Source organism: Eschscholzia californica, unplaced genomic scaffold (genome assembly GCF_041429995.1).
Source record: "Eschscholzia californica isolate CP2 unplaced genomic scaffold, dmEscCali1.0.p SCAF_5, whole genome shotgun sequence".
Classification (NCBI taxonomy): Eukaryota; Viridiplantae; Streptophyta; class Magnoliopsida; order Ranunculales; family Papaveraceae; genus Eschscholzia; species Eschscholzia californica.
Genome location: NW_028238472.1, coordinates 368,306 through 391,483, shown reverse-complemented (window position 1 = coordinate 391,483; position 23,178 = coordinate 368,306). Strand labels below are relative to the sequence as shown.

Sequence of the window (23,178 nt, the reverse complement as noted above, 5' to 3'; positions counted from 1 at the left end):
ATGAGTTGTCGCAAACAAAATCGTAGAAAGAAACGAAAGATTTGGTGAAACTTATCTATTTCACATCGCTTTCGCTTTAAGCCTGACTTCTGATGTCGTGGCCAATAAGACGCTATTTCAGAGATATCTGCTAATGAGAGTCGTTCAAACTTCATAAGCATCTCTTTCAATGATGACATTCGATAATGGGAAAGTGATTGCCAAGGTCATACCAAGATGAAAGTGTTTGGATCTCACTCTTTATCGCTATTCTATAATGATTTTTGGGTTGGATGGGGTTTGATAAAAATTGCACTATGTGTTCTTCCTCTCAACCTATTACACACAAATATAGAAGGATTCGTTTTAGGGGTTGAATTGGCGAATGAATTAGGGTTAGATGGATATATATTAGAAGGAGACTAAAGCTCTATCGTTGGATTCTTTATGGACGATCGAGATTCTATTTTGTGGCGCTTGTTGGATACCCTAACCGAACCACGCATACAACTATCACAAAGTCACGTGCCGGTGAGATTTTACAGGAGAACGAATAACGCACTCGCCCATACGGTAGCTTCTTCCTTCAACCCACAGAATTAGCTATTTATGCTAGTTAGTACCTTTGGTTAACTTCATTAAAAAGCAATCCTTATTAAAACATTACCAACTACAAGGGACTATTTTGTTCTTTTATTGAATGTCAGGTTTCTCTTGGTTGGAGTAATTGTGGAATAACATCGTTAATAATATTTGGTTGGAGTGATAAGAGATTAGTCTTTTACCTTAAGGGTCAAGGGTTCGAAGCATGCTCATAAAGGGAAAAAAAGAAAGTTTGTAGAATAGCATCGGTAATCAAAATTAGTATTTGAAGATGTTATCTGTTCAAAGGATTAGTACAAGGCCAATCAAACAAAGTGTCGTTGTAGTATAATGGTAAGTATTCCCGCCTGTCACGCGGGTGACCCGGGTTCGATCCCCGGCAGCAGCGTTTCCATCTTTTTATTTTGCTGACTAGATTTGTTGTTAGGCGTTGTCACTTTGGGGGTGGTGCCTTACTCTTTCTAAAGGGTGTCTTCTCGTAATTTCTATCTAACTTTAGTCTACATTGAAAACAATAATAATACGAGGATTAACTTTTAAACTATCCATTAAACAAAGTAGTTTCACCACTTTCACATAGTACAATCTAAGCAATGAATAACACAGTATTAAGGTCAACAAAACTCTTGGGGGACCGTCCAAAAGGACCCCCAAGTGAACCGTATGAGAGAGGAACCCCAGTTTCTCACGTGATGAGAGAGAAACTGGGGTTCCTCTCTCATACGGTTCACTTGGGGGTCCTTTTGGACGGTCCCCTAGCCTCACTGTAAGGTCAATCAAGTGTCATTAGCTACCCTTCCCTACATACATCTAGCCTTTAGAGAGCACAAAGTTATCGGACACAAATACTACTCTTTTAACTATCAGATGCATGTAAAACTGTATTAAAGGTTACCTCCTTTCCTGAAATAAATTTGAGAACGATTTTCCCTTTATCTAGTACTTTGGTTGTCGAAGAGTCTCCCCAAAAAACAAACTTACCCGTTTCTACGTTCTATAAATAGTTTATCTACATAGATGTAGCAGGTGCCCCTAGTGTTAATCAATCATTTTGGGGCCGCCCCACAAGATTCAAAACTATATTGCAAATCTTATGAGTTTTCCAATTTCTTCTGCTCCAAACACCATGGCACACATGTGGTGGTGAATCGTAGTTAATTACATAGTAAATGTTTCCCTAAAATTAGGGTGTGACTTGTGTGAGATTGGAGATGAAGTTTATGGATAAATATCAAGTAAGTTGATTTTTAGACTGAAAATAAAGTTTATGTTTTCATTGACCAAAATCTTTATGGGCCAGAAAATATTTTGGATGCCCAAAATCGTGGGCTTGAAAATTGATAGTCGTTAATCACTTCTTCTGACACAGCAACGCAATTTCAATCAATATCGAAACCAAAAGAAGTGGTACATAATTGATTTCTTCCTTTCTTGTTCCTTATATATGCGGAACCGTGTGCTATTCAAACTTTCTATTACATATCCGTTGCAACCAGTATTTGGGTGTTTCCGCTTGAGCTGTACGAGATGAAATTCTCATATACGGTTCTAAGAGGGGGAGTCCCCTTGGTTTACCTATCTCAATAAAGTATATGATTGGTTCGAAGAGCGTCTCGAGATTCAGGCGATTGCAGATGATATAACTAGTAAATATGTTCCCCCTCATGTCAACATATTTTATTGTCTAGGAGGGATTACGCTTACTTGTTTTTTAGTACAAGTAGCTACGGGGTTTGCTATGACTTTTTACTACCGTCCGACCGTTACCGAGGCTTTTGCCTCGGTTCAATATATAATGACTGAAGCTAACTTTGGTTGGTTAATACGATCAGTTCATCGATGGTCGGCAAGTATGATGGTCTTAATGATGATCCTGCACGTATTTCGTGTGTATCTCACCGGTGGATTTAAAAAACCTCGCGAATTGACTTGGGTTACGGGTGTGGTTCTGGCTGTATTGACCGCATCTTTTGGTGTAACTGGTTATTCCCGGCGTGGGTCTTTATTTTCTTTTTTTTTTCGTGTCTCATCGAACAAATACAGGAATTTCAATTACTTCAACAAGTACCGATTCGTGGGGAGAGACATAGGTAGATTGGTACAATTGTTGGTAGGAACATATTCAATTCAGGATTACAAGAGATACCATACTGGTCTGACTTTTTCGATTGCTTTTGATCCATGGAATGGAATAGAATACACATCCGTTTCGCGGGAGCACATATACAAATTGGATTCCTTTATTGTACGATACAAAATTAACTTAACCTTAACATAGTTAGCCCGAAAGAAGATTTTTCGGCTTATATTAAAACTACTGCCTTTTCTTCTAGCTCCTATTCAATCCTTTCCTTCTCCTACGGGCAGTAACAAGTATGGGCAATAACGGGGGGATCCATTGAGATCGATGAAAATTGGATAGACTCAATCTTTCATTTCAGTTTATGATACTATCTGCATGCAAGGTGTATTGGGCGTACAAAAAGAATCCTTTTCTTTTCTTTCTTTTCTTTACGGTCTTATCTATTGTGATAAGAAAGCGCTCTTAGTTCAGCTCGGCAGAACGTGGGTCTCCAAAACCCGATGTCGTAGGTTCAAATCCTACAGAGCGTGATTCTGTTCTTCTTAGGTCGAATTTCAATGAAATAACTTCACTAACTTGAACAGCAACCTGAATCTGAATTTGACCTCCTGCGGGTTAAAAAAAGAAGGGGGTCAATCAAAAAACGAGATCTTACTTAATCAAAGATCCAACTGATCACCGCGCCTGTATTGTAAATATGCAGTTACGAATAATCCAGCCAAAGTAATAGGAATTAGACCTAACACGATTCCAAATAGTAAAACTTCAATCATTTCGATTTGTTTGATGTTTGAAAGGGGAAGAAAAAAGAGAGGTAATATCTATCTTTAAATATTAATCCGAATCGACCATGAATCTCAATGACCAAGAATTTACAATTGACGCGGGAAGGCATTCTAGAGTGCCTAGAATCTCACAGAAACATTTATTTTTATGAATTTAGAATTCAATTCAAATAAGTCGTATTTTGCTCAGACCAATAAATAGAGCTGGGGTTATAGTTGAAGCCGCCAGTAGAAAACCGAAATAACTAGTTATAGTAGGCATGAGGGAGCTAAATGAGATACGTTCTTTTTATACATATGGTTATAAAAAACTTAGGTAAACCCCATAAATAGTTCGAACTGTATACGAACAATAATCAATTTTAGCTCGAATGGTTTGTAGGGGAACCCTACCTTCTCGGATCCATTCGGTGCGTGCAATTTCTTTTCCGTCGAGACGTCCTGCAATTTGTACTTGAATTCCTTTTGTATCTGCTTGCTCAGTTAATTCAATAGCTTTTTTCAGATTAAATCTGCGATATTGTAAGGAGTCAATTCAATGTAATTTTTTTGAAGAAAAAATCAAATCAATGAATAAAGACTCATTGAAATTCCTATTTGAACGTTCAATAATCATTAGTCTTGTGGGAAGGTCTTTGTTTTAAGAACGGACTTTTGCGAGGTTTCAGTTCTCCCGCCCATTATTATCATTATCAATCAAATTATTGACTATTTTAAACAAATCTCGAAATTCGAAACTGCCTGTTATCCAATAAAGACCTAAAATTCCCAATAATAAAGCAAAATCTCCTACACGATTAGTTACAAAGGCTTTTTGACAAGCATTTGCCGCAATTGGTCGTGTGAACCAAAAATAAAGAAAGAATAAAGAAATACTTTTTTTAATTGGGAGAGATGGCTGAGTGGACTAAAGCGGCGGATTGCTAATCCGTTGTACGAGTTATTTGTACCGAGGGTTCGAATCCCTCTCTTTCCGTTTCCTCTGATGACTTTCTATTTTTCTTTCGAATTCAAAAAAATACTGAGACCCTTTCATTTTCTCTGATTTTATCATAGTTAAATGTCTGGAATCAAAAGAATCATAAGAAAATGAAGAAATCAACAAGCAAGGAAAACGAAAAAGCTTTGTTTTTTTATTCCTCACGTCCAGGATTACGTCCTGGATCATTAGATAGGAATCCGAAGATGAAGAGAGAAACAAAGAATATCACTACTGTGTAAACTAAGAGTTTGAGAGTAAGCATTACAAAATCTCCAAGATCATTTTTGGAAAAAAGGGAATAGATTATCCATTTTTATACCACATATCCTATTTTGACACCAAGTGGTCCCCCCCGGACCGCCCGGATCCCACGAGTGAATAGAAAGTTGGATCTACATTGGATCTCACCTGAATCGCCCCATCTATCCTCCTGAGGAGAAGTTTGGTTTCAAACTCCGGTTCGAACAGGAGGAATACGCCATGCTAATGTGCCTTGGATGATCCACATCTCCGGGTCAGGCGCTGATGAGCACATTGAACTATCCATGTGGCTGAGAGCCCTCACAGCCCAGGCACAACGACGCAATTATCAGGGGCGCGCTCTACCACTGAGCTAATAGCCCGTCGTGCGGAAGTCTTCAAATCACTGACTCAAACCTATTGTCGAATCCTACTCAGCGGAATATGGAGGTACTTATGGCAGAAAGGGCCGATCTGGTCTTTCACAATAAAGCGATAGATGGAACTGCCATAAAACGACTTATTAGCAGATTCATCGATCATTTTGGAGTTGCCCTAGAACTACATTTATTGCTATTTGCGTACTCCCCCTATTAATTATTAATAGTAGAATTTGTATTGTCCGATTCAGAGGGATATGGGGAAATTTCTTTATTGACAAAATGAGTAATTGTAATAAGGGGGGGTTGCATAGTATTTTTTGCATTCCCATCAATTGTATCTTTTTGTTTCGAAAAAAAGAAAACCCTTTCATTATTATTCATTGTTGATAAAAAAAGATCCTTGTTCTTGTTAATGACTTTCTGTCAATTTATTCTGTCAATTCTATGCGAAGTTAATGGGTAGTAAACAAAGTGCCAGGTATCATAGAGTTTCCTATAAGCATAAAGAGCTTCCTATAAACATAAGTTGTTTTGTTGGAATGGAAGTTATTCAATCAGAATTAGTTAATTCTTCAACTAAAAAACTAAGGTCCTTTTTTTAGCAAATCTTGGGTTTCGTTTCCCTTGTGACGGGCCCGGAAGGGGGGGGACATGTCAAGTATCCGCCTGGGATCATGTCTTCTTAGGTCTATTCTGGATGTACAATGCAATTTCGGTAGTAATAATTATTTTGTTTGTGGGATTCTTTTCCCACGAGAGGTAATAAGAAGAATTATAGGATGGATTGTTAACTATGCCTAGATCACGGATAAATGGAAATTTTATTGATAAGACCTCTTCAATTGTAGCCAATATCTTATTACGAATAATTCCGACAACTTCCGGAGAAAAAGAGGCATTTACCTATTATAGAGATGGTGTGATTTGATTCTTTTTATTTATTGTTTATTTAGCGTTCTCAGTCTTACGAGAAAGGCACACAGGATTCGGTATAAAAAAAAGAAAAAAGCTTATTGAAATAAACCTACGCTTGTTGAAGGTGAAGTTTGGAATATAGAACAATTCCTTCTGTCGTGTATCCACGATTGATGCAGCCTCAGATGCTTCAATTTTCGATTCTAGTATTGAGCGAAAGGTTACACCTATAGGTTCCGTATTACAGGTCAATCCTACTCTACTAGTACCAATAGGCAGCATAGGGGAAGAAGCACTACACCTAGGAATCAACAACATGAAAACTTTGTTATAGTTATAAATTAACCCTTTCCTTATCGGGATCGGAACTAACAAGAATGGTTGGGACAACAAACATCCATCTCGTTCGTACTTTGGATACCCATAGAAATTCAATGGGGTCCATAGAAACCATGTCTTCATCCATAGGATCCCAAGTACCCGGATCAATCAAAAGTTCGATTCTATCTGAACTACTAATTTTCAAATGATATCCACATTGTTCACAAACATTTAGTTTTGACCTAAAAAATTTCTTATAATTTAATCCATAACAATTTTCGCATTGAACCCACAAATGCCTGTATTTTTTATTTATGTCCTTGCGGATCGGATCATCCGTATAGGATACAAAAAGAAACTCCAGATATTTGATATCTTTCTCTTTGAATGAGATCTCAATTCCAGCTACGGTTTCCTTAGATATCTTACAACTAGAATCCCTCTTTTTTCCGATCCGGTTCCTCCACCACCGCGAACCCCAGTTAGATTCAGGCATGATACACTTTTTAGTTATTGGGAGAACCCAAGTACTCTCTTTCGGATCCATGAAACAACTCTCAGAGATCTTTTTCCCTTTTGGAAGAGAGAGGTATCTATGTATGAAGGAGCACGATAGACTGCTATTAGAGGAGAAATGGGCTAATGATGTTATAGAGAGGTATCGATGTATGATAGAGCAGAAGGGACTGAAATGGGCTAATGGAGAAAGCGAGGATGTATGGGACAAAAAATAAATCCACTTGGTTTCAGACTTGGTACAACCCAAAGGCATCATTCCCTTTGGTTTGCACAACCAAAAAATTATTCCGACGGCCTCCAGGAAGATAAAAAAATACGGGATTGTATCAAGAATTATGTACAAAAAAATATGAGACTATCTTCGGGTGTCGAGGGAATTGCACGTATAGAGATTCAAAAAAGGATCGATCTGATCCAGGTCATAATCTATATGGGATTCCCAAAATGGTTAATAGAGGGTAAACCACGAGGAATCGAAGAATTACAGATCAATGTACAAAAAGGGTTTAATTCTGTGAACCGAGTATTTTCACACTAGAGAAATAATCATTTTTTATGAACTTTCAAGCTTTTTCATATTCATCCATTCGATTATAAATTAGATATAGTTCGGGTGTGGTATTCCAAGTCTTAACATGATCGATATTGTCTTCGTTTTCAACACGTAGATCTAAGTTCAAAAAATTCACATTGTTTTGTTTCCGATGAAGGCTCCACAAACCCAATAGGTCAGGCTACCACATAATGTGAATTCACATTGAGAAGGGCATGTGTGTTTGATACAAGTGTAGTGTGATTGGTTCTGCCAATTTTAGTAGTAATTTTGACTTTTTATTCATACTAATCGGTACAAGATTTCATAATTTTGAATTCTCTTGGTGTTGTTCTTCTTCTTTGTCATCATCAAAAAACTTCAAAAGAGACGTTATATATTTGATTAATCTAACTAATGGCATTTCAGTAAATTAAAAGGGGGGACTAATTACTATTTTTAAATTCTTATAATTGTCTCGATCTGTCCCTCATTTGTCTGCATTTAGTACTCTGAACTACACACCTCTCTCTCTCTCTCTCTAGACTTTCTCCTTTCTCTCTTCCACTCTTCTCTCTTACCCAAAACTTTCTCTTTCTCTCTCTCTCTACATTTCCCACAAACCCATTTCTTACTTCTCTCTCTCTCTTCATCTCTTGTTGGCTTTCCCTTACAAAAAAACACCTTTTTTTTTGGAAAATTTCCCCTGTTTTTTAGGGTATTAGTGAAGACCCAAGTGAGATATTGAAGATCTTTGTTCACACATTAGAGTAAGTTCTTGATTTAGATTTATTCATTCAAATTTTAATTTGAAATTAGTTCTTTCTGATTTTATTTTTATTTTTATTTTTTTAAATTAACCACGTGCATGTATTTGAGTTTGACTAAGAGATCTGAGTTGTTTACTAGCTCATTTAGCCCTATTTCTTAATCATTTTGAAATTTGTTGTGATTAGAACTAGTTTCTGTGATTGTTGGTTGATTTGTTCAAGTTAGGGTTTTTTTTCAAAACTGTGGGTAGAGTGTTAAAAATTATTGGTTAATCATGAAGTTATTTTGATTCTATTTGCTTGAATTAGTGCATGTAAAATTTCTATCTCATTTTGAAATGGGTATTATTAAATCAGTGTTTTTTTAGGGTATTATGAAGTCTAGGGTTCATTAATGGAGATTCTAAAAGTAATATGGAGGTCCCAGGTTCGATCACATGGAGGTGCAAATCCTAGATTATTGAACTTGGGACTAAATAAAAAGTTATCGTGCTTATCACATCGTATCGATGTATCAATGCCTCTCGTAGTCAATATCCAAAAAAAAGTTGTTTTTCTTCTCACATTGTTGTTATTATTATTCTTGCAGGTGGGGTTTCTATTAGAAATGGTGATTTGGTTGACGATAAGTTTTAACCTGTTTCTTCTATCCTTCTACCCATTGAAGAGAGTGTATTTTAGGGTTACTAAAACAAAAAGAATGATTTTTTGAGTCTTGAGCATTGAATGGTCTTGATCTCCTCGAAACGATGGGTCTCGAGAAACAAAGTTCGAAGAGTGGAGGGAAATATGTTGGTGGGTTTCTTCAATTGTTTGATTGGAATGGTAAATCACGTAAGAAGCTGTTTGCAAAATCTGATTTACAAGGTAATTCTCTTTACATTATTTGGGATTCATTCATAAACTTCATTTGTTAATAGCTACTTTGGATCATAGTTTTTGGTTTTCTTCGTCGATGATGGATAATCACTCTTGTGGCATTCTCATATAGGGGGATCGAAACAAGCAAAGCGGCATATAGGGAATTTTCCGACAACGAGACATATTCTGGTAGGTAGTTGCTTCGCATTAATATATATATATATATATATATATATATATATATATATATATATCTTATATTGTCCAGCATTTCAATCGATTAGCAATGAGCATTGCATTTGATTTGTTGGTATTGATTATAGAAAGTTGAATGTCAAAGTATCCCATTTCGTAACTTTTATCATCTTTTTCTATGTTATCAATGAATAATGAGGGGTTTTCTTTGTCATATGTATTTCTAGAGTGACGATGACGATAATGGAGGGTCGAGTATTAGAGGAAGCAGTGACTATAGTTGTGCTTCGTCAATAACGGATGACGATGTAAATGGGACAAAGGCTCCTGGGGTCGTTGCGAGGCTTATGGGATTGGATTCTTTGCCAACTCCCACTGTTTCTGAGCCCTATTCTACCCCATTTTTCAACAACCGATCTTCAGGAGATTTACATGGTTACAGAAACGAATTTCACAATGAATGCCTAACAACGCATTCGGGAAATCAGCCTGCTTTAGTAGAGGGATTATGTAAACATCCCGCGGATTCGAGGTTCCAGAAACTACATAAAAGACCGATAGAAAGGTTCCAGACCGAAATGTTGCCTCCAAGATTGGCTAAGTCCATTCCAGTTACCCACCATAAGCTTTTATCTCCCATAAAGAATCCAGGGTTCGTCTCGACGAAGAATGCAGCTCATATAATGGAAGCAGCTGCAAAGATTATTGAGCCGGGACCTCAGCCAAGTACAAAGGGAAAAATGCCATCAGTTGGATCTTCCTCGGTACCCATGAAAGTTCGAGATTTGAAGGAGAAAATGGAAGCTGCACAGGGATCCTCTAGGTTGAACATATCGTCTCGAAGACAAGTTGAGTCCAATGCTGTGAAGTATCTTAAAGGACAGTCTATGAGCAAGAGTTGGAATGGGTCAGAAGATCCACCTAGGTTCAGGGTTTCTTCGGAGTCTGAAGAAAGTAGTTCAGTTGGCTCGAGGAACAAGGGGAAATCAGTTTCACTTGCAGTCCAAGCGAAGACCAACGTCCAAAGAAGAGAGACCTTCAGTTCTAGTAGTAGTAGGAGTTTAACAAGCCAGAAGGAACACCAAGATGTAAAGTCAAACCAGTCGGAGAAGAGCCGTTTAATTACTCAAAGGAATGTGCAGAAGAAATCTTCGACCCAAAACGTTTCTAGTGTCCTACGGCAAAATAACCAGAAACAGAATGGTGCAACTAATAGAGACAAATCATTTTCGAAGCCTTCTTCTAACACGCAAGGAAGAAAAGCTTTGTCAGGAGATGCTTCTTTTAGCCGTAATAAGACATCAACCAAAGTAGCAGCAAACTCCAAAGCCGGGGCGAAGAAAATCAACTTAGACATGATCGAAAATGAAAAAGAACAATCTTTAGTAAACCAAAATTTCCCTCGAAAGAAACGATCTATAGAATCGACGTTCAACGTCAAAAGAGGTGCTGTTATTGAAAACATTTTAGTTGATAAAGATGAGAAGCCCGTCCAAACTAATGCAGCAGATACAAGTAGGAAAGGCATGGATGTTGTTTCGTTCACATTTACATCCCCCATGGTAAAATCGAGACCCGTATCTCAGTCGTCTAGTCCTATTATTGTGGATAAATCAAAGAGCTTTTCATTAGATTCTTTCGATGAAAGAAATACAAAACTATCCTCTCTGGGTGTCAATGCTATGGGAGGAGATGCTTTGAGTATTCTTTTGGAACGGAAATTGCGAGAACTAACATATGGAGTTGAGTCTTCCTGCAGCAATTCAGATACATCAGGGAGTGTGTCTAATTCTTCATCTATTTTGCATGATTTGGTGTCTGCTCTAAATGCCGTCGAACCAACACCAAGAGAACATAATAAGAGATCTCACCTCGGTTCTAATAGCTCTTCGACTTACAGGGAGATGCTCAAGATGAACAATTTGCAGGTATTTTTCATTTATAATATATCCTTCATTTTTGTTTGTCTAGTCGGACATTGATAATTTTGTGTTTGCCCTGTCAATTATAAGACTGCCGTTTTCTTGTTGTATTATATTTGCATACAAAGGAAATATTACATTTGGCCATATAGGTTCTTATAGAATACTGTGACATTTTCAGGAAGTTGAAGAAATGGACTCATCCAACAGCATTAGTAGTGAAGCTAGAAAAGAACTTGAATGTCAACATCCTAGTCCGATGTCGATTCTCGACCCATCATTTTCTATTGATAGTTCTCATTCTTCAGATACTGGAGAAAATACCAGTTTCGTCGGTAAGAAAATAAACCCTTATCCTTTTTTTCTTTTCTTTATGTTTCCTATTTTCGTGCAAATTTATACGATAAACTTCCTATTTTTCTAGGTAACAAGTGGACTTCATCATCTGCGCAAGCTGAATTAGTAGACGGTTTGAAGTGTCTAAAGAGATACCCATTAACGGAAGCTGAGACAGATTTATCCGATTCCGCTTCATCGAGCTTCTTCATAACTGCAGGTAGCAATCAATTAACAACATCGAACGTTCAAAATTACACAAGATCAACCAAGCAAGAAGAACTGAGTTACATAAGAGAGATAATAAGTAATGCAAAGTTTATGTTTATGGATTTCATGTCCGGGCGGACTACTGAGATCATAAACCCGAATCTTTTTGACCGATTAGAAAATCCCATCACTTCTAGAAGTATCTCCGAAGAGAATAACTCAAGGCAGAGAAAGAAGTCGTTGTTTGATTGTACAAGGGAATGCTTGGATTTGAGATGTAATCAATGTACCGGCGGAGGTTGTCGAAAATGGGGAAAAGGGGTGAGAATGTTTGTAAACAAAGAACAATTAGGAAATGATATATATAAGGAGATATCAATGTGGGAAAGCATGGGAGATTGGATGATGGATGAACTTATTGATAAAGATATGAGCACTCAATATGGAAGATGGGTTGATTTTGAAATTGAAGAATTTGAAGAGGGAATTGAGATTGAGAAGATTATATTGAGTTCTTTAATTGATGAACTTGTTTGTGACATCTCCTTGGTTTGAGGTTTTTTGTTTATCAATTTTCTTTCCTGCTTTTTTGGGGCAAATCTTGTCTTTTCCACTTAAATTCTTTAGAATTCAAGTAACTTTTTGAAGAACCTTTTTAGATTTATCAAGGCAATTAATGAAAGCTCTTGAGGTGGAAGGGCGGGTTGGTCTAGATGCTACTACATTCCTCCTTCCAGTTTATTGCCCATCTTAGCTTCTACATATATGAATGAATCACTATTTTGGGAAATACTTCTTTCCCATACTCTTTACTCAAATAACGTAATGTTATTCTGATCATATACTTTAACCTGGTAATTCCGAATATATGTGAAATTGTAAGTAATATTCTCAAGTGATTGTAATATATTTTTGTTTCCATGCATTTAATACGAATATATGTGAAATTGTGATTCGTGTATTCAATACAGAAACTCACAGAAAGAGAATGGTTACATATGAAGTATCGTTTGTTGACATCTGACTCAAAGGCAATTGGCAACTGAGTGGAGAGGACTTAAACTGGATACTAGAGTATCATTCGTCTGTGTAATACTATTCTCGCGCGAACTATCATGTGCCACGTTACCCTTGAACCTATTGTGTCTTTTTTTATTGGGCCTGGGTGGGCCCACCTAACTGTAGAGAATTTGAGGGCCCAAAGGTCACTTGTGATCCATCCATGAATGAGGATGCATGTGGAGTTGCACCATTTCAGGGGTTAGGATTAAAGTGTGGTCGCTTTCCACAAAGAAAATACTAGTTTCTTTTGCTTGCTATCTCGCCTCCATTAATAATGAGTTGTTTCTCTTTTTATATTTTCCTTTTGTTTGTGTGAAAAGAGAGGAATTTGAACAAAAAAATGAGAGAAATTGGGTCTGAATCGAACTCAATTTCTACTCCAAAACGATGCAGAGATCCAGAGGATGAAGTTTATCTCGACAATTTCCATTCCCACAAACGCTACCTAAGCGAGGTTTCCCTCATTTTCATACCCAATCTATCAACTCTTTTTTTTTTAATCTTAATCTGAACTGTTTCAATGATTTCTTTGGGTGATTTTGATTCTCCTTTATGGGTATTTTTCCTTAAATTGTTAGCTTTAATGGGTATGTTTCAATTAGGAAATCTAATTATGTTTGGACCTTTTATGATTGATTAGTAATGGAAGAGTTGTTCAAAAATGGGGTTTTATGATTTTGTTTGTTAGAAAGGTGGGAGCTTTTCTTTCATTCTCTAAACTCTAAACTATTTCTCTCTATATATATGATGCAGATAATGGCATCTAGTTTGAATGGATTATCAGTTGATGATGCTTCCCTATCTGAAAGTGTCATGGAATCTCCAGCTCGATCTGAAACCATCTCTTATCTCAGGTACCCATTTTCATTTTCCTCACCAAAAGTGGCCGGGGGACTTCTATTTGTTGTCCTTAGAGGGGAAAACAAGTTCTAGTTAGTAATTGATAAATTTGGGGGATTTCCTAGTTGAGATTTCAAATAGAATGACCAAAACCACATAATAGAAGTTCAATTTATGGTCAAAAGAGGTTTACGTGGTTCGGTTGCTGAGACCTACTCTAAACATGAAACACACTAAAACCCTAGCACTCTGCCTCTTCGAACTCTCTAGTGGAACCATTTAACCACATTTGTCCTTCACAATGATAACTACCCTTTATCATACTAGGACAAACACAAGTAATCGGGCCAAGCCAAGATTTCGATATGGGGATGCAAGCTATTCCTCAGGTCGTTTTAAGTGTTAGATATTGACAAATATTCAAAGCACTTGATCGATACATTAATACTGATAAGCAAGATAATTGTCGAATTTAAACCTTACAGGAACAACTAGCCTAAAGCCCAAAGGAGTTCTACTGGCCTAAAACCCATCTAACTATTTTAGTTATACCCAAGTTCAATAATCCTGGATTTACACTTCCATGGGATCGAACATGGAAACTCCGTAATGCGGAGTAGATGCACCTCCAACTGGGCTACCAGGCTAGGTGTAGCTAGATTGAGTTTTCCTTTTTATAGCTATCATCCTAATTAAGTGTTCCATAACAAGATTCATTTTTTGTTGACACTGTTTATTCGTCTTTTTTTCTTTTGAAAGCTTTCTCTGTGTAATTTTGTTTTCCTATCTCTTTTGTAGGGACGAGATGTCGCTGCAGTATTCTCCGATGTCAGAAGACTCAGACGATGCTCGTTGCAGTGAGACCCATCTCAATACTTCCATGGTCCAATCTGAGAGTGTTCCTACTAGTCCAGTTTCATCACCTCATAGGCATCAAAGACTTGTTTCTAGTTTCTCATCAACAACTACTACTACTACTAGTTCATATCCTTTACATAGCTACAACTCTGTTGGTAGCTCTCAGCCCCGGCAACGAAGTTCTGACTCGGAGGGTCGGTTTCCGTCATCACCAAGTGATATTTGCCATTCATCTGATTTGAGAAAAGCTACACTCTTAAAATCTGTTCATTTGAGATCTCATCAACCAGTAGTTCAACCAACTTATGATCAATCATTCACTCACGGACTAGAAGAAGTAATGCGAAATGTTGAAGCTTCAGAAGGAGTGCGTTCGGATTTCAATTTTTCTGTCGCAGAATGCTCTTCAGAGATGAATGTGAAAGAAGAACCACCACCTGGTGGTGGTGGTGGTGGTGGTGGTGAGGGAGGGATCGAAGATAATGAGCTGAAAAGAAGCAGTTTAGCCAGAGAGAGAAGATCCCTGCTAAGTGAGAAAGCTCCTGTTGATTCAAGTATCTAAGAAGATGTTTTACTTTCTGTTTAGACCAGTCTGACCTCTTCTAGATATTGAAGAAACCGTTTTCAGAAACAGTAAGATTCGAACTCTGTTGCCTGACCGCTCAGCCGAACTCTGTTGTCTGACCACTCAGCCGAAGTACGGCTTCCACAGTTTTCTGATTTTGTGCTAACAGAACAACATAGTCAATGTATATATTCTCCCTCTGAGGAACTGATGCTTACCCTAATTCTTTTAGCACGAAACTGACAAATTCTTTTTATTCTTTAATAGTTTAAAAAAGCCAAAATGACAGGAGCTCATAAACTGAATATACTAAAAAATGCGGAGAATGTCTGGACAACTTAGATTTTATTATTTCACAAGTGGATCCAAAGCTAATGTTCGTCTTCAAAAAAGTAAGAAACTGCTGACGCTCTCAAAGTAAAAGAAAGGCTTAGAACTCAGCTACCGACAGCTAAATCTCAGTCAAGTTGGTCTCGCTTATCTACTTGCAGAAAATTGATGCTGCAGTTGTGGTGTCTGACTGACAGGAAAAATATGTAACTTGAAGTTGGGAGAGGCATGTGGAACTAACTCCTCTCACCACCCAACAAAATTCAGATAGATTCTCAAGCAGCAAATGTGGCTAGGATGTTTTTCTTCAGAGTGAACTCATCTGCCTTCGTTGAGCTGATTGACTGTGCCAAAGCGAACACAATATAGAGGTTAGAATAGTGGAAGAGAACTCCATTTCTCAGTTTCGAAGAGAAAAAAGAAACCAGAATCAACCGAACGGTTTGTTTCATCATCGTCTTAGAGTAGCAAGTATGTATTCGCGAAGGCGTTGAGACATTTCTCGCAAAATACATCCTGCTTGAAGAAACTGTTAGGATAATTTACCTTTTCAAGGATGCGTTCAATTCGTCCTATCTCTTTCTTCGCATAATCTACACCTTTCTCCACGCAGTTCTTTGCCACTTTCAAATAGATCTTGCCGTATCTGATAACGGAAAGAAGTTAGCGAGGACCTTCAGAATTAAGAACTTGTATTAGTATCAACGAAAATCCACTAAAATCTCAATGGATTACTTAGCAGTGGAACCCTCGAGTTTCTCTGCTTCTTCCTCTATCTGTGATAAGATTGTCTTTTTCTCCTCATTGCTTGCACTCACAAACTCCTTCACCAAGGTATCCAGGCTTTCGATGATTCCAGCCTGTATCAATCGAACTATTAATATTAACAAACACTAGGAAGAGTTAAATACTAATAGCTTGTTAACTATCAATTATTAAGTCAAAGTAATTATATCAATTACTAACTTCGGAAGTTAGTTGTCCCTTTCCATCACGGCTAGTGCCTGACTTTTCATTGATGAAAGTGATGAAATCATCCAATTCACGACCTCCGTCATAGTCTTCACCGACTTTGTTGCTCTTGGGGAAGAATTTCAATGTCGGGTAACCACTAACACCATACCTGCAAAAGAGTGGTGTATTTGGCCTAAAGAGATCTAACCAAGTTCGACATGAATTAGTAATTTCAACCAATTTCTCTACTTCTCAAGGAATTTCGGGAAACTAAGACTCACTTTTGAGCTAAATCCTTATATTTGTCAGCATCCAAATTAGCGATAACTACATCTTCCTCCAATTTAAATGCAGTGGCAAATTTTTCATAAATCTAGAAAAGAAGATGAAGAAAGTAAGAGATCTTCTAATAAGTGAGAGCATCCAGGGTTTGGCATCTTAAAATGGTTTTCATATCTTGTAGCTCAGAGTAGTGGAATGAAGGCAACAAAAAGCTAGAACACTCATCCAGTACATGTCATATGAGGTGTTAATGCACTTACAGGAGCAAGGCTTTTGCAATGACCACACCTGCAAAACAGTACGGGCGTAACGGGCATTTGTCAAATTTAACAGAATTATCAGAAGCTTTGAATCTACTAAGAATAAATCTATCCAACAAACCTAGCTGACAATGGAAGCATGCTAATGATCATATGTTGTGAAAGTTCAGTTAATAAACTGAAGGCAAATGCACAACCACATCATTAAATAGTTTCCACAAGGAGATCAGTGCATCATCTCTGGATTAAGATGATATATACCCTTACCATGGCGCATAAAACTCAACGAGGACATCTTTTGTCTCATCCAAGACGACATCGTTGAAGTTATTTTCCGTTAGCACCACCACGTGTGAAGGTATAGTTGCCAGCTTCACATTGGTCCCTATACATAAAAAAGAATTGCTTAAACTTCAAGACCCTCCCGTTCATTCAAACACGAGCTGATAAAAATTAATGTTTGATAATCCTTCGAAATAATTTACACCAACGAAGAAATAAGAATGGAAATGAAATGAAGCCCCTACTTTCGTATTACATGATCTTATTTTATAAAAAATGCACGCAACGGAGGCTACATACACACAGACAATGATACAAAACAAGGTTGAGATTTTTTTTCCCAAAAACCATGCATTAAGATCTTAATATGTTCTATTGACTCCAAAAAAAAATACCTCCTTCAGTATTTACAAACTCGGTAAGGGCTTCTGCAGTTCGTTGGCCTTCATACCTGCAGAGTTTAGTATCACTGATTTTTAAAAAGCAAAGCCAATGGTTTCAGACAAAAGAGAAGCATATGATTTAACAGTCATACTTACTTTTTCGGTTCCAATGACCCTTTGGGGAACCACTTGATAGTAGGGTAACCTGAAACTCCATATTTGCTGCAAAGGCTCTTATGCTCATCACAGTCCACCTATACCAAGTACAAACCAATGAACGTGAGCCATAACATAATCAATTCATTTTACTAACAAGTAACGAGAGTAACAGAAACTGCATAATCAAATCCTAGAGTATTTGTACAATAAAATCACGCTCCAACACAATCTATGCATAGGAACCCACCTTTCCAATCAAAATAGATTTCGCCTTCTTAAAGCTCGAACCAAGTTTCTCATACTCTGGAGCAAGCTTTTTACAATGCCCACACCTTCAAGGGAGTTACACAAAAAGTTTCCATTACTTACCACATCACAATAGACAGAAAGTCGAAAAAGAAGAGTACATATATGTAGTCATAACACATATATGAGCTCGGATATACCCTTAAGAAAACGTGAACTCCACTCTGGAAATAAGTTTTCACGTCAGACGACTAATTTCTCCAATAATATTCTTTTCTCGCGGGGAATGGATACTTGACATAAGGTAACAGACAATCTGTCTAGGTATGTTGTTACATGTTGATTGAAACATTGGTTGAAGACGTTAAAGATGGGAGCTTTCATCCCAATCAGGTATGTACACTGACCAACCGCCCCGAGCCAACCCAAACTTGATCGACCCAAGCCTTAATTGGCTCAGCTTCGTTCGAGCTGAAACTGGGTCGGCAACCCACACATGCTCACCCCCACTTTTACCGAAATTTCCATTGAAACGGAATCTCATTCCTTGCTTTTAACCCATTTATGTGAAGAAATTCAATCCCTACACAAACTAAATTCTCTAAAGATTAATTAACAAATTTCGCTTCCAATTTTATTTAAAACCATAAAATTGACTTATTTCAATCAAATTCATGACCAAAACCTCCAATTTTCAACAAAATCAAAGTGAATTTAAACAAACAGTAAAGAATCGGAATATAATAGACGAAAAAAATGATCTAACAAACCCTAAAATCAACATGAGAATTTGAGTATGATTGATACCAAGGAGCATAAAACTCAATAAGAGCACCACGGTGGTCTTGTCCAACCTCCTTTTCGAAATTCTTCTCGGTCAGGGTTACAACATCATCTGCAAGAACTGATACAAAGATCAAAGCTAGGGTTCCGAAAACGAACCAGATCTGTGATGTCTCCATTTTTCTTGAACAATTCGCTGGAGATGAACCAAAAAAAATGAAAAAATGGCGGCGAGACATTTATATAGTCCGACTAGCCGTGTATTTTGGTCTCATGGATTTTTCCACCCCATTTTGTTAAAACGACCCCAGTTGGATTTTTCCACCACTTTCATCTCCCACTTTTCTTTGTGTTTTAAAGTCTTCATGACTGCTTAGTTGGAGTAGCAAATGGACATTTCTATACTTTGTTGGAATCAGTGTTGCAGTAGGATATAGCAACGTGGCATTGTACGATATTTTCTGATATTTAAATCGAAGACAGCATCGAGTGACTTGTGATGTTGTAGTGTTCAAATTTCTTACGAAGGACCAAGTCAAAGAATAAGATGGGTGGACACAAAACATCGTTAGACAAGTTGATGCTAGATCAATTGTACTTGTGTGATGTGTACGATGGAATTCGACATAGTATGGTGTGCGCACATTGAGTTCCAAAGAAACGGATTCACCTGAGATATGAGACATGGATGTGTTGGCGCGGTGGTGTTTTGTATGTTGCAAGAGTTCTATAAGCCTAAAACCAACATCGAAGCTTATGGATAGAAATATACTCCACCAATCTGTCCGAAAAATCTAGCCAAAATTGACGTGGACAGCCTTATACTGGTCCAGTATAGTTGATATTCATCTCAAAAAAACTGAACTCATCGTCAACATCATTCAACTATGTTTACACTTTAGAAATCTTCATCTTTCAGACACTGAAAATCTACCGAAGTAGTACAAAATTACTATGCTTTCTTGACACTACAGAGAAGGACCGTAAGTTACAAAACAAAATCATCAAACGAGAAGATCGATTTAACAATCAGTACCATCTCGAAGATGCACAAGTGAGTGATGCAAGTTCTCTAAATCTGAAAGATATATATTCTTCATATCAAGTTCATTTCTGATATCTGAAATCATGGCAGTAAACGGAGAATCAGCTTCAACATCATCGTTGTCTGCATCAGCAGTAAACGTAGTCTTAGTTGTGGTGTTCGTACTCTGAATCAACTTAGCTGACCAACGACAACCATCAATTGAAGTGTCATTCAATCTGAAACAAAGAGAAAGCGAAGAATATTGTGAATGTGAGTCTGTGAAGGATTCCACGAGTTTTATTCGAACTATGCTTTCAATTCGCACAATATCAACTAAAAAAAAAAACTTTGGTTTATCTCGAAAAGTATTTTTCGATTTACTTCGCTTATTTATCTAATAAGGGTAAGCATATAATTATGAGATTAGTTACTTACTTTTTCATTATTTCGTGTCGGGTTGAGGTATCTTTCACATTGAAGAACACGTCTACAACTCCCTTGTTCGTCAGTTTAAGTCCCTCCACAGTTCCATATGTCTTGCATATTGAGTAGACAAAATTCTCTGTCGTGTTCTCGTTAATGTTGTTGATTCTGACGGTAATATGATTTTCGAAATGGAGATCGTGAATTGGTAGATGAACATTCTTCACAGTTATCCCTTTAGTTGTAATAGCTCTCTCCTTCGATTCCGTACTCTAAAAATCAGAATATAGTATTATTATTACGAATGATGTGAAACAAAAATAAGCATTATAACTTGAAGAAATCGATATATTTACACCTTAAATTCGACATGACAGCTCTGATATGATCCATTCGAATCTTTTCTCATGTAGCAACTTGAGATTTCTCCAAAAACTGAGACGACGTTCCTCAGCAGGTAGATGTTAATGGTGTTTGGTATATTCTCTATCCTGATAGTTCTTGAGCGTTTGTCTTTACGGGTAGTTTCAGAAATACTTTTACTAGTTGAAACTCCATTATCATTTCCCGCGTCACAAGGAAGACCTTTGTGATTAGATTTTTTAAGAGATGAACTCTTCTTTGATTTTTTAAGAGATGAACTCTTCTTTGATTTTTTTTTGGCAGACTGAGATGCCCCATCTACAAGTCTTTTAACTGGATCAGTGTCCTGTTTATTCAAGCAAAAATGTCAAAGGACACTGTTGATGCTACTTGGAGAATATAGTTTAAATGTTGAATGCATACCAAAGATGGGTTTGGTGTTTCAGTCGACAATATTGAACATGCACTTCCTTCCTCTGGCACTGTCAAGCCAAGCTCGGAGCAAGCATTATCTGCACCAGAGGATCCGTTCGCAGAACGCAATGTCTTCAATAATGATGTTTTCCCGTGCCAAGCCACCTTAAGTTTCCGAGAACGACCACTTCTTTTCTAAATTTAAATCCAAAATCAAGAACTCAATAGAAATAGAAAAAAAAAAAAAGGAAAGGCGGAAACTTCTTTTTCTTTTGTGAAAGGTAATCTGTGTGCCCGTGTCTGGAACACGAGGCCTAGAGGGAGGAAACCAACTTGGTAACCACTCCAGCCAAGGGTTGTTGACAGAAAAGGGTGAAACCGAGATCGACATAGAACTCGATCTTTAACTATTTAGACAATAGATGGACAAATGTGTTGGAAAAATACCAAAATCCTTTTTTCACGTTGTAGGTGTACGAAAGATGCTCCGGGTTTTTCAGTCAACAGGCGTGAGGCCCGTGAACGTATACCATCACCTTGTGCCACTGGTGGGCCCAATTCAGAGAAGTCGTCTTCTTCACAGGAGGAACTATGCAGTGAACGTTTCAAACTGTGATATCCTTGAACTTCACATCTTGAGAACAATGATGAAATTTTTCCTGTGGTCGTCTTGACTGAGAACTTATCGGAAGTTTCCAGTCGAGATATTCCCAACCCCCACTTAGAGTATTTGAATCCATTATCCGACCTGATGAAGGCAAGTACATAAACTCTTTTAGCTATTAAAAGCTAATTGTACTTGATAAATGATAAGGTAAACAATATTTACAATCAAAACCCTCCTAATATCCCGTACCAAAAGGCGGGGAAAAAACTTCTACAAAGTATGAACTGTCTAATATGCTAATATCATTTACCCAATTATTTCATGAAGGTTTCTTGTATGGTACCAGTATTATAATGCCAATATTCTAGCCTCTGGGTAGCATCAACCTTCGATTGAATAATGGTCGACCTACCCGAAGTCTTCTTCTATTACCGGAAGATAGGAAATGATCGAATGATTTTCTATCTTCTTCGAGTTCTTCGAGTTCAATCATTACAAATATAGGTAGCATAATCAACGTTCTTCACCATTGACGATCAAATGGTATAAAGAGTAGACCAACCAAAATGTCTTCTGATATTACTAAAACTACTTTCTATCAAAGCAAATATGATTAAATGGGTATCTATCTTCTTCAAGATCACCATTGAAACAAGTAATAGTTACAAACCCTAATTTTCTTTTTCTAAGATTAAACCCACTCTAATCATTCTCATAGTTTCTTAAATGTCTTTCAGACCAACTATGAACTATGTGTCTACCATAAAGATTACTCTGATGAACAAAATACACTAAATTTCCACATAAATTTCATTCAAGAATCCTTATACAAACAACTAATCACAATAATCAAATTCCATTTCTAGGGTTTAGAAAGTCATCTATGAACCAATACAGCCTATAGAAGCAAGAAAACCTACTTGTAATTTGAAACATACCCATTAGAGAAATGAAGTTTGGGTAGGTCTGAAATGCTTCTCTTGCCCCATCCTGTTTTTTTTTTCAAAAATTTTCAGTTCAAACTTCAGAATCAAAATGACCAACTTTCACAGTGTGCTTTGGGGTAGTCTAGGAATGAGAAATAATTAGGGTTTAGGGTTTTAGAAATCCCTTCTTTTTCTTACCTGTAAGTAATGGGGAAATGGAAGCTTTCAGTCTCCACTTCATCTTCAGCAAAAGGCACACCATTTTTGCTGTAAAGAGAACTTCTACTCCAGTAAAAATCAAGCTCCTAATGGGCCTGGGTTACAACTTGACTTCTCGGCAAAGCCCACTTTGGGCCCATCAAAGCCCTAATGATTTAGTGTAATATATAGACACGTACAAAATTGGGATGCCTCCGAAAGGCGCCCTGTCTTTTTCCTCTGAGCACATCCCTCTTTTGGCACTGTCTGTGAGCCTCGGATTGAGCAATTACAGGCTCATGTGTTGAGGCAGACCGAAGGCCTAGGTTTGGCCTAGATCGTGTTGCGCTTGTCGAGTGCCCTCTATTGTCCCAGTCGGGAGGCGCAAAGAGAGAAGCGACAACAAGATTTTATGGGGTCGCCGATACAAGCTCCACCAAAATTGCCTTGGTCAGTTTTCCAATGGAAAGTTTTATTGGGTCACCCCATTATTGTTAGAAGGGATCATCCTTTGAAAGCACCTCCTATCTTTGAGGTTTTGGTTACAGGACCCCCTCATTTAAGAAACATTCTCCACAAG

At 37.5% G+C, this 23,178-nt stretch overlaps 5 protein-coding genes and 2 non-coding genes across 8 annotated transcripts; 5 read left to right on the top strand and 2 right to left on the bottom strand.

Annotated features, from left to right (window-relative positions):
* The first annotated feature begins 3,121 nt into the window (after positions 1–3,121).
* TRNAW-CCA (transfer RNA tryptophan (anticodon CCA)) lies at positions 3,122–3,195 on the top strand. The gene has a single exon. It is a non-coding gene; the product is annotated as a tRNA-Trp (tRNA).
* A 1,143-nt stretch (positions 3,196–4,338) lies between these two features.
* On the top strand, positions 4,339–4,426 carry TRNAS-GCU (transfer RNA serine (anticodon GCU)). Its single transcript has one exon. It is a non-coding gene; the product is annotated as a tRNA-Ser (tRNA).
* A 1,422-nt stretch (positions 4,427–5,848) lies between these two features.
* On the top strand, positions 5,849–6,397 carry LOC147535898 (uncharacterized). The gene is given in 3 exon segments (XM_086640050.1): positions 5,849–5,972; positions 6,185–6,317; positions 6,319–6,397. Coding segments are annotated over 3 exon segments (336 nt in total).
* A 1,144-nt stretch (positions 6,398–7,541) lies between these two features.
* On the top strand, positions 7,542–12,348 carry LOC147535897 (uncharacterized). The gene is made up of 6 exons (XM_086641645.1): positions 7,542–8,112; positions 8,702–8,979; positions 9,104–9,162; positions 9,396–11,096; positions 11,272–11,425; positions 11,515–12,348. The coding sequence occupies exons 2-6, from the start codon at positions 8,862–8,864 to the stop codon at positions 12,189–12,191; spliced, it is 2,709 nt and encodes a 902-aa protein (XP_086497771.1). The 5' UTR covers positions 7,542–8,112; positions 8,702–8,861; the 3' UTR covers positions 12,192–12,348.
* A 501-nt stretch (positions 12,349–12,849) lies between these two features.
* Positions 12,850–15,217, top strand: LOC147535896 (uncharacterized). Its single transcript, XM_086641650.1, has 3 exons — positions 12,850–13,152; positions 13,452–13,552; positions 14,337–15,217. Exons 1-3 carry the CDS (start codon positions 13,039–13,041, stop codon positions 14,956–14,958), a joined length of 837 nt encoding a protein of 278 aa, XP_086497776.1. The 5' UTR covers positions 12,850–13,038; the 3' UTR covers positions 14,959–15,217.
* Positions 15,218–15,244: 27 nt separating this feature from the next.
* LOC147535895 (putative protein disulfide-isomerase A6) lies at positions 15,245–19,159 on the bottom strand. The gene is made up of 11 exons (XM_086641649.1): positions 18,665–19,159; positions 17,859–17,943; positions 17,609–17,706; positions 17,465–17,520; positions 17,055–17,172; positions 16,788–16,815; positions 16,527–16,618; positions 16,258–16,414; positions 16,027–16,151; positions 15,838–15,937; positions 15,245–15,635 (listed from the first exon to the last, which is right to left on the bottom strand). Exons 1-11 carry the CDS (start codon positions 18,877–18,879, stop codon positions 15,567–15,569), a joined length of 1,143 nt encoding a protein of 380 aa, XP_086497775.1. The 5' UTR covers positions 18,880–19,159; the 3' UTR covers positions 15,245–15,566.
* Positions 19,160–19,435: 276 nt separating this feature from the next.
* LOC147535894 (sucrose-phosphatase-like protein) lies at positions 19,436–22,663 on the bottom strand. Of its 2 annotated transcripts, XM_086641647.1 has the most exons (8): positions 22,599–22,660; positions 22,413–22,464; positions 21,315–21,615; positions 20,877–21,062; positions 20,449–20,799; positions 20,103–20,362; positions 19,677–19,903; positions 19,436–19,570 (listed from the first exon to the last, which is right to left on the bottom strand). In XM_086641647.1, the coding sequence occupies exons 1-8, from the start codon at positions 22,639–22,641 to the stop codon at positions 19,539–19,541; spliced, it is 1,452 nt and encodes a 483-aa protein (XP_086497773.1). In that variant the 5' UTR covers positions 22,642–22,660; the 3' UTR covers positions 19,436–19,538. The 2 variants fall into 2 exon arrangements, with proteins under 2 accessions (XP_086497773.1, XP_086497772.1); XM_086641646.1 differs by lacking the exon at positions 19,436–19,570 and having other exon boundaries at positions 19,572–19,903; positions 22,395–22,464; positions 22,599–22,663.
* Positions 22,664–23,178: the final 515 nt, after the last annotated feature.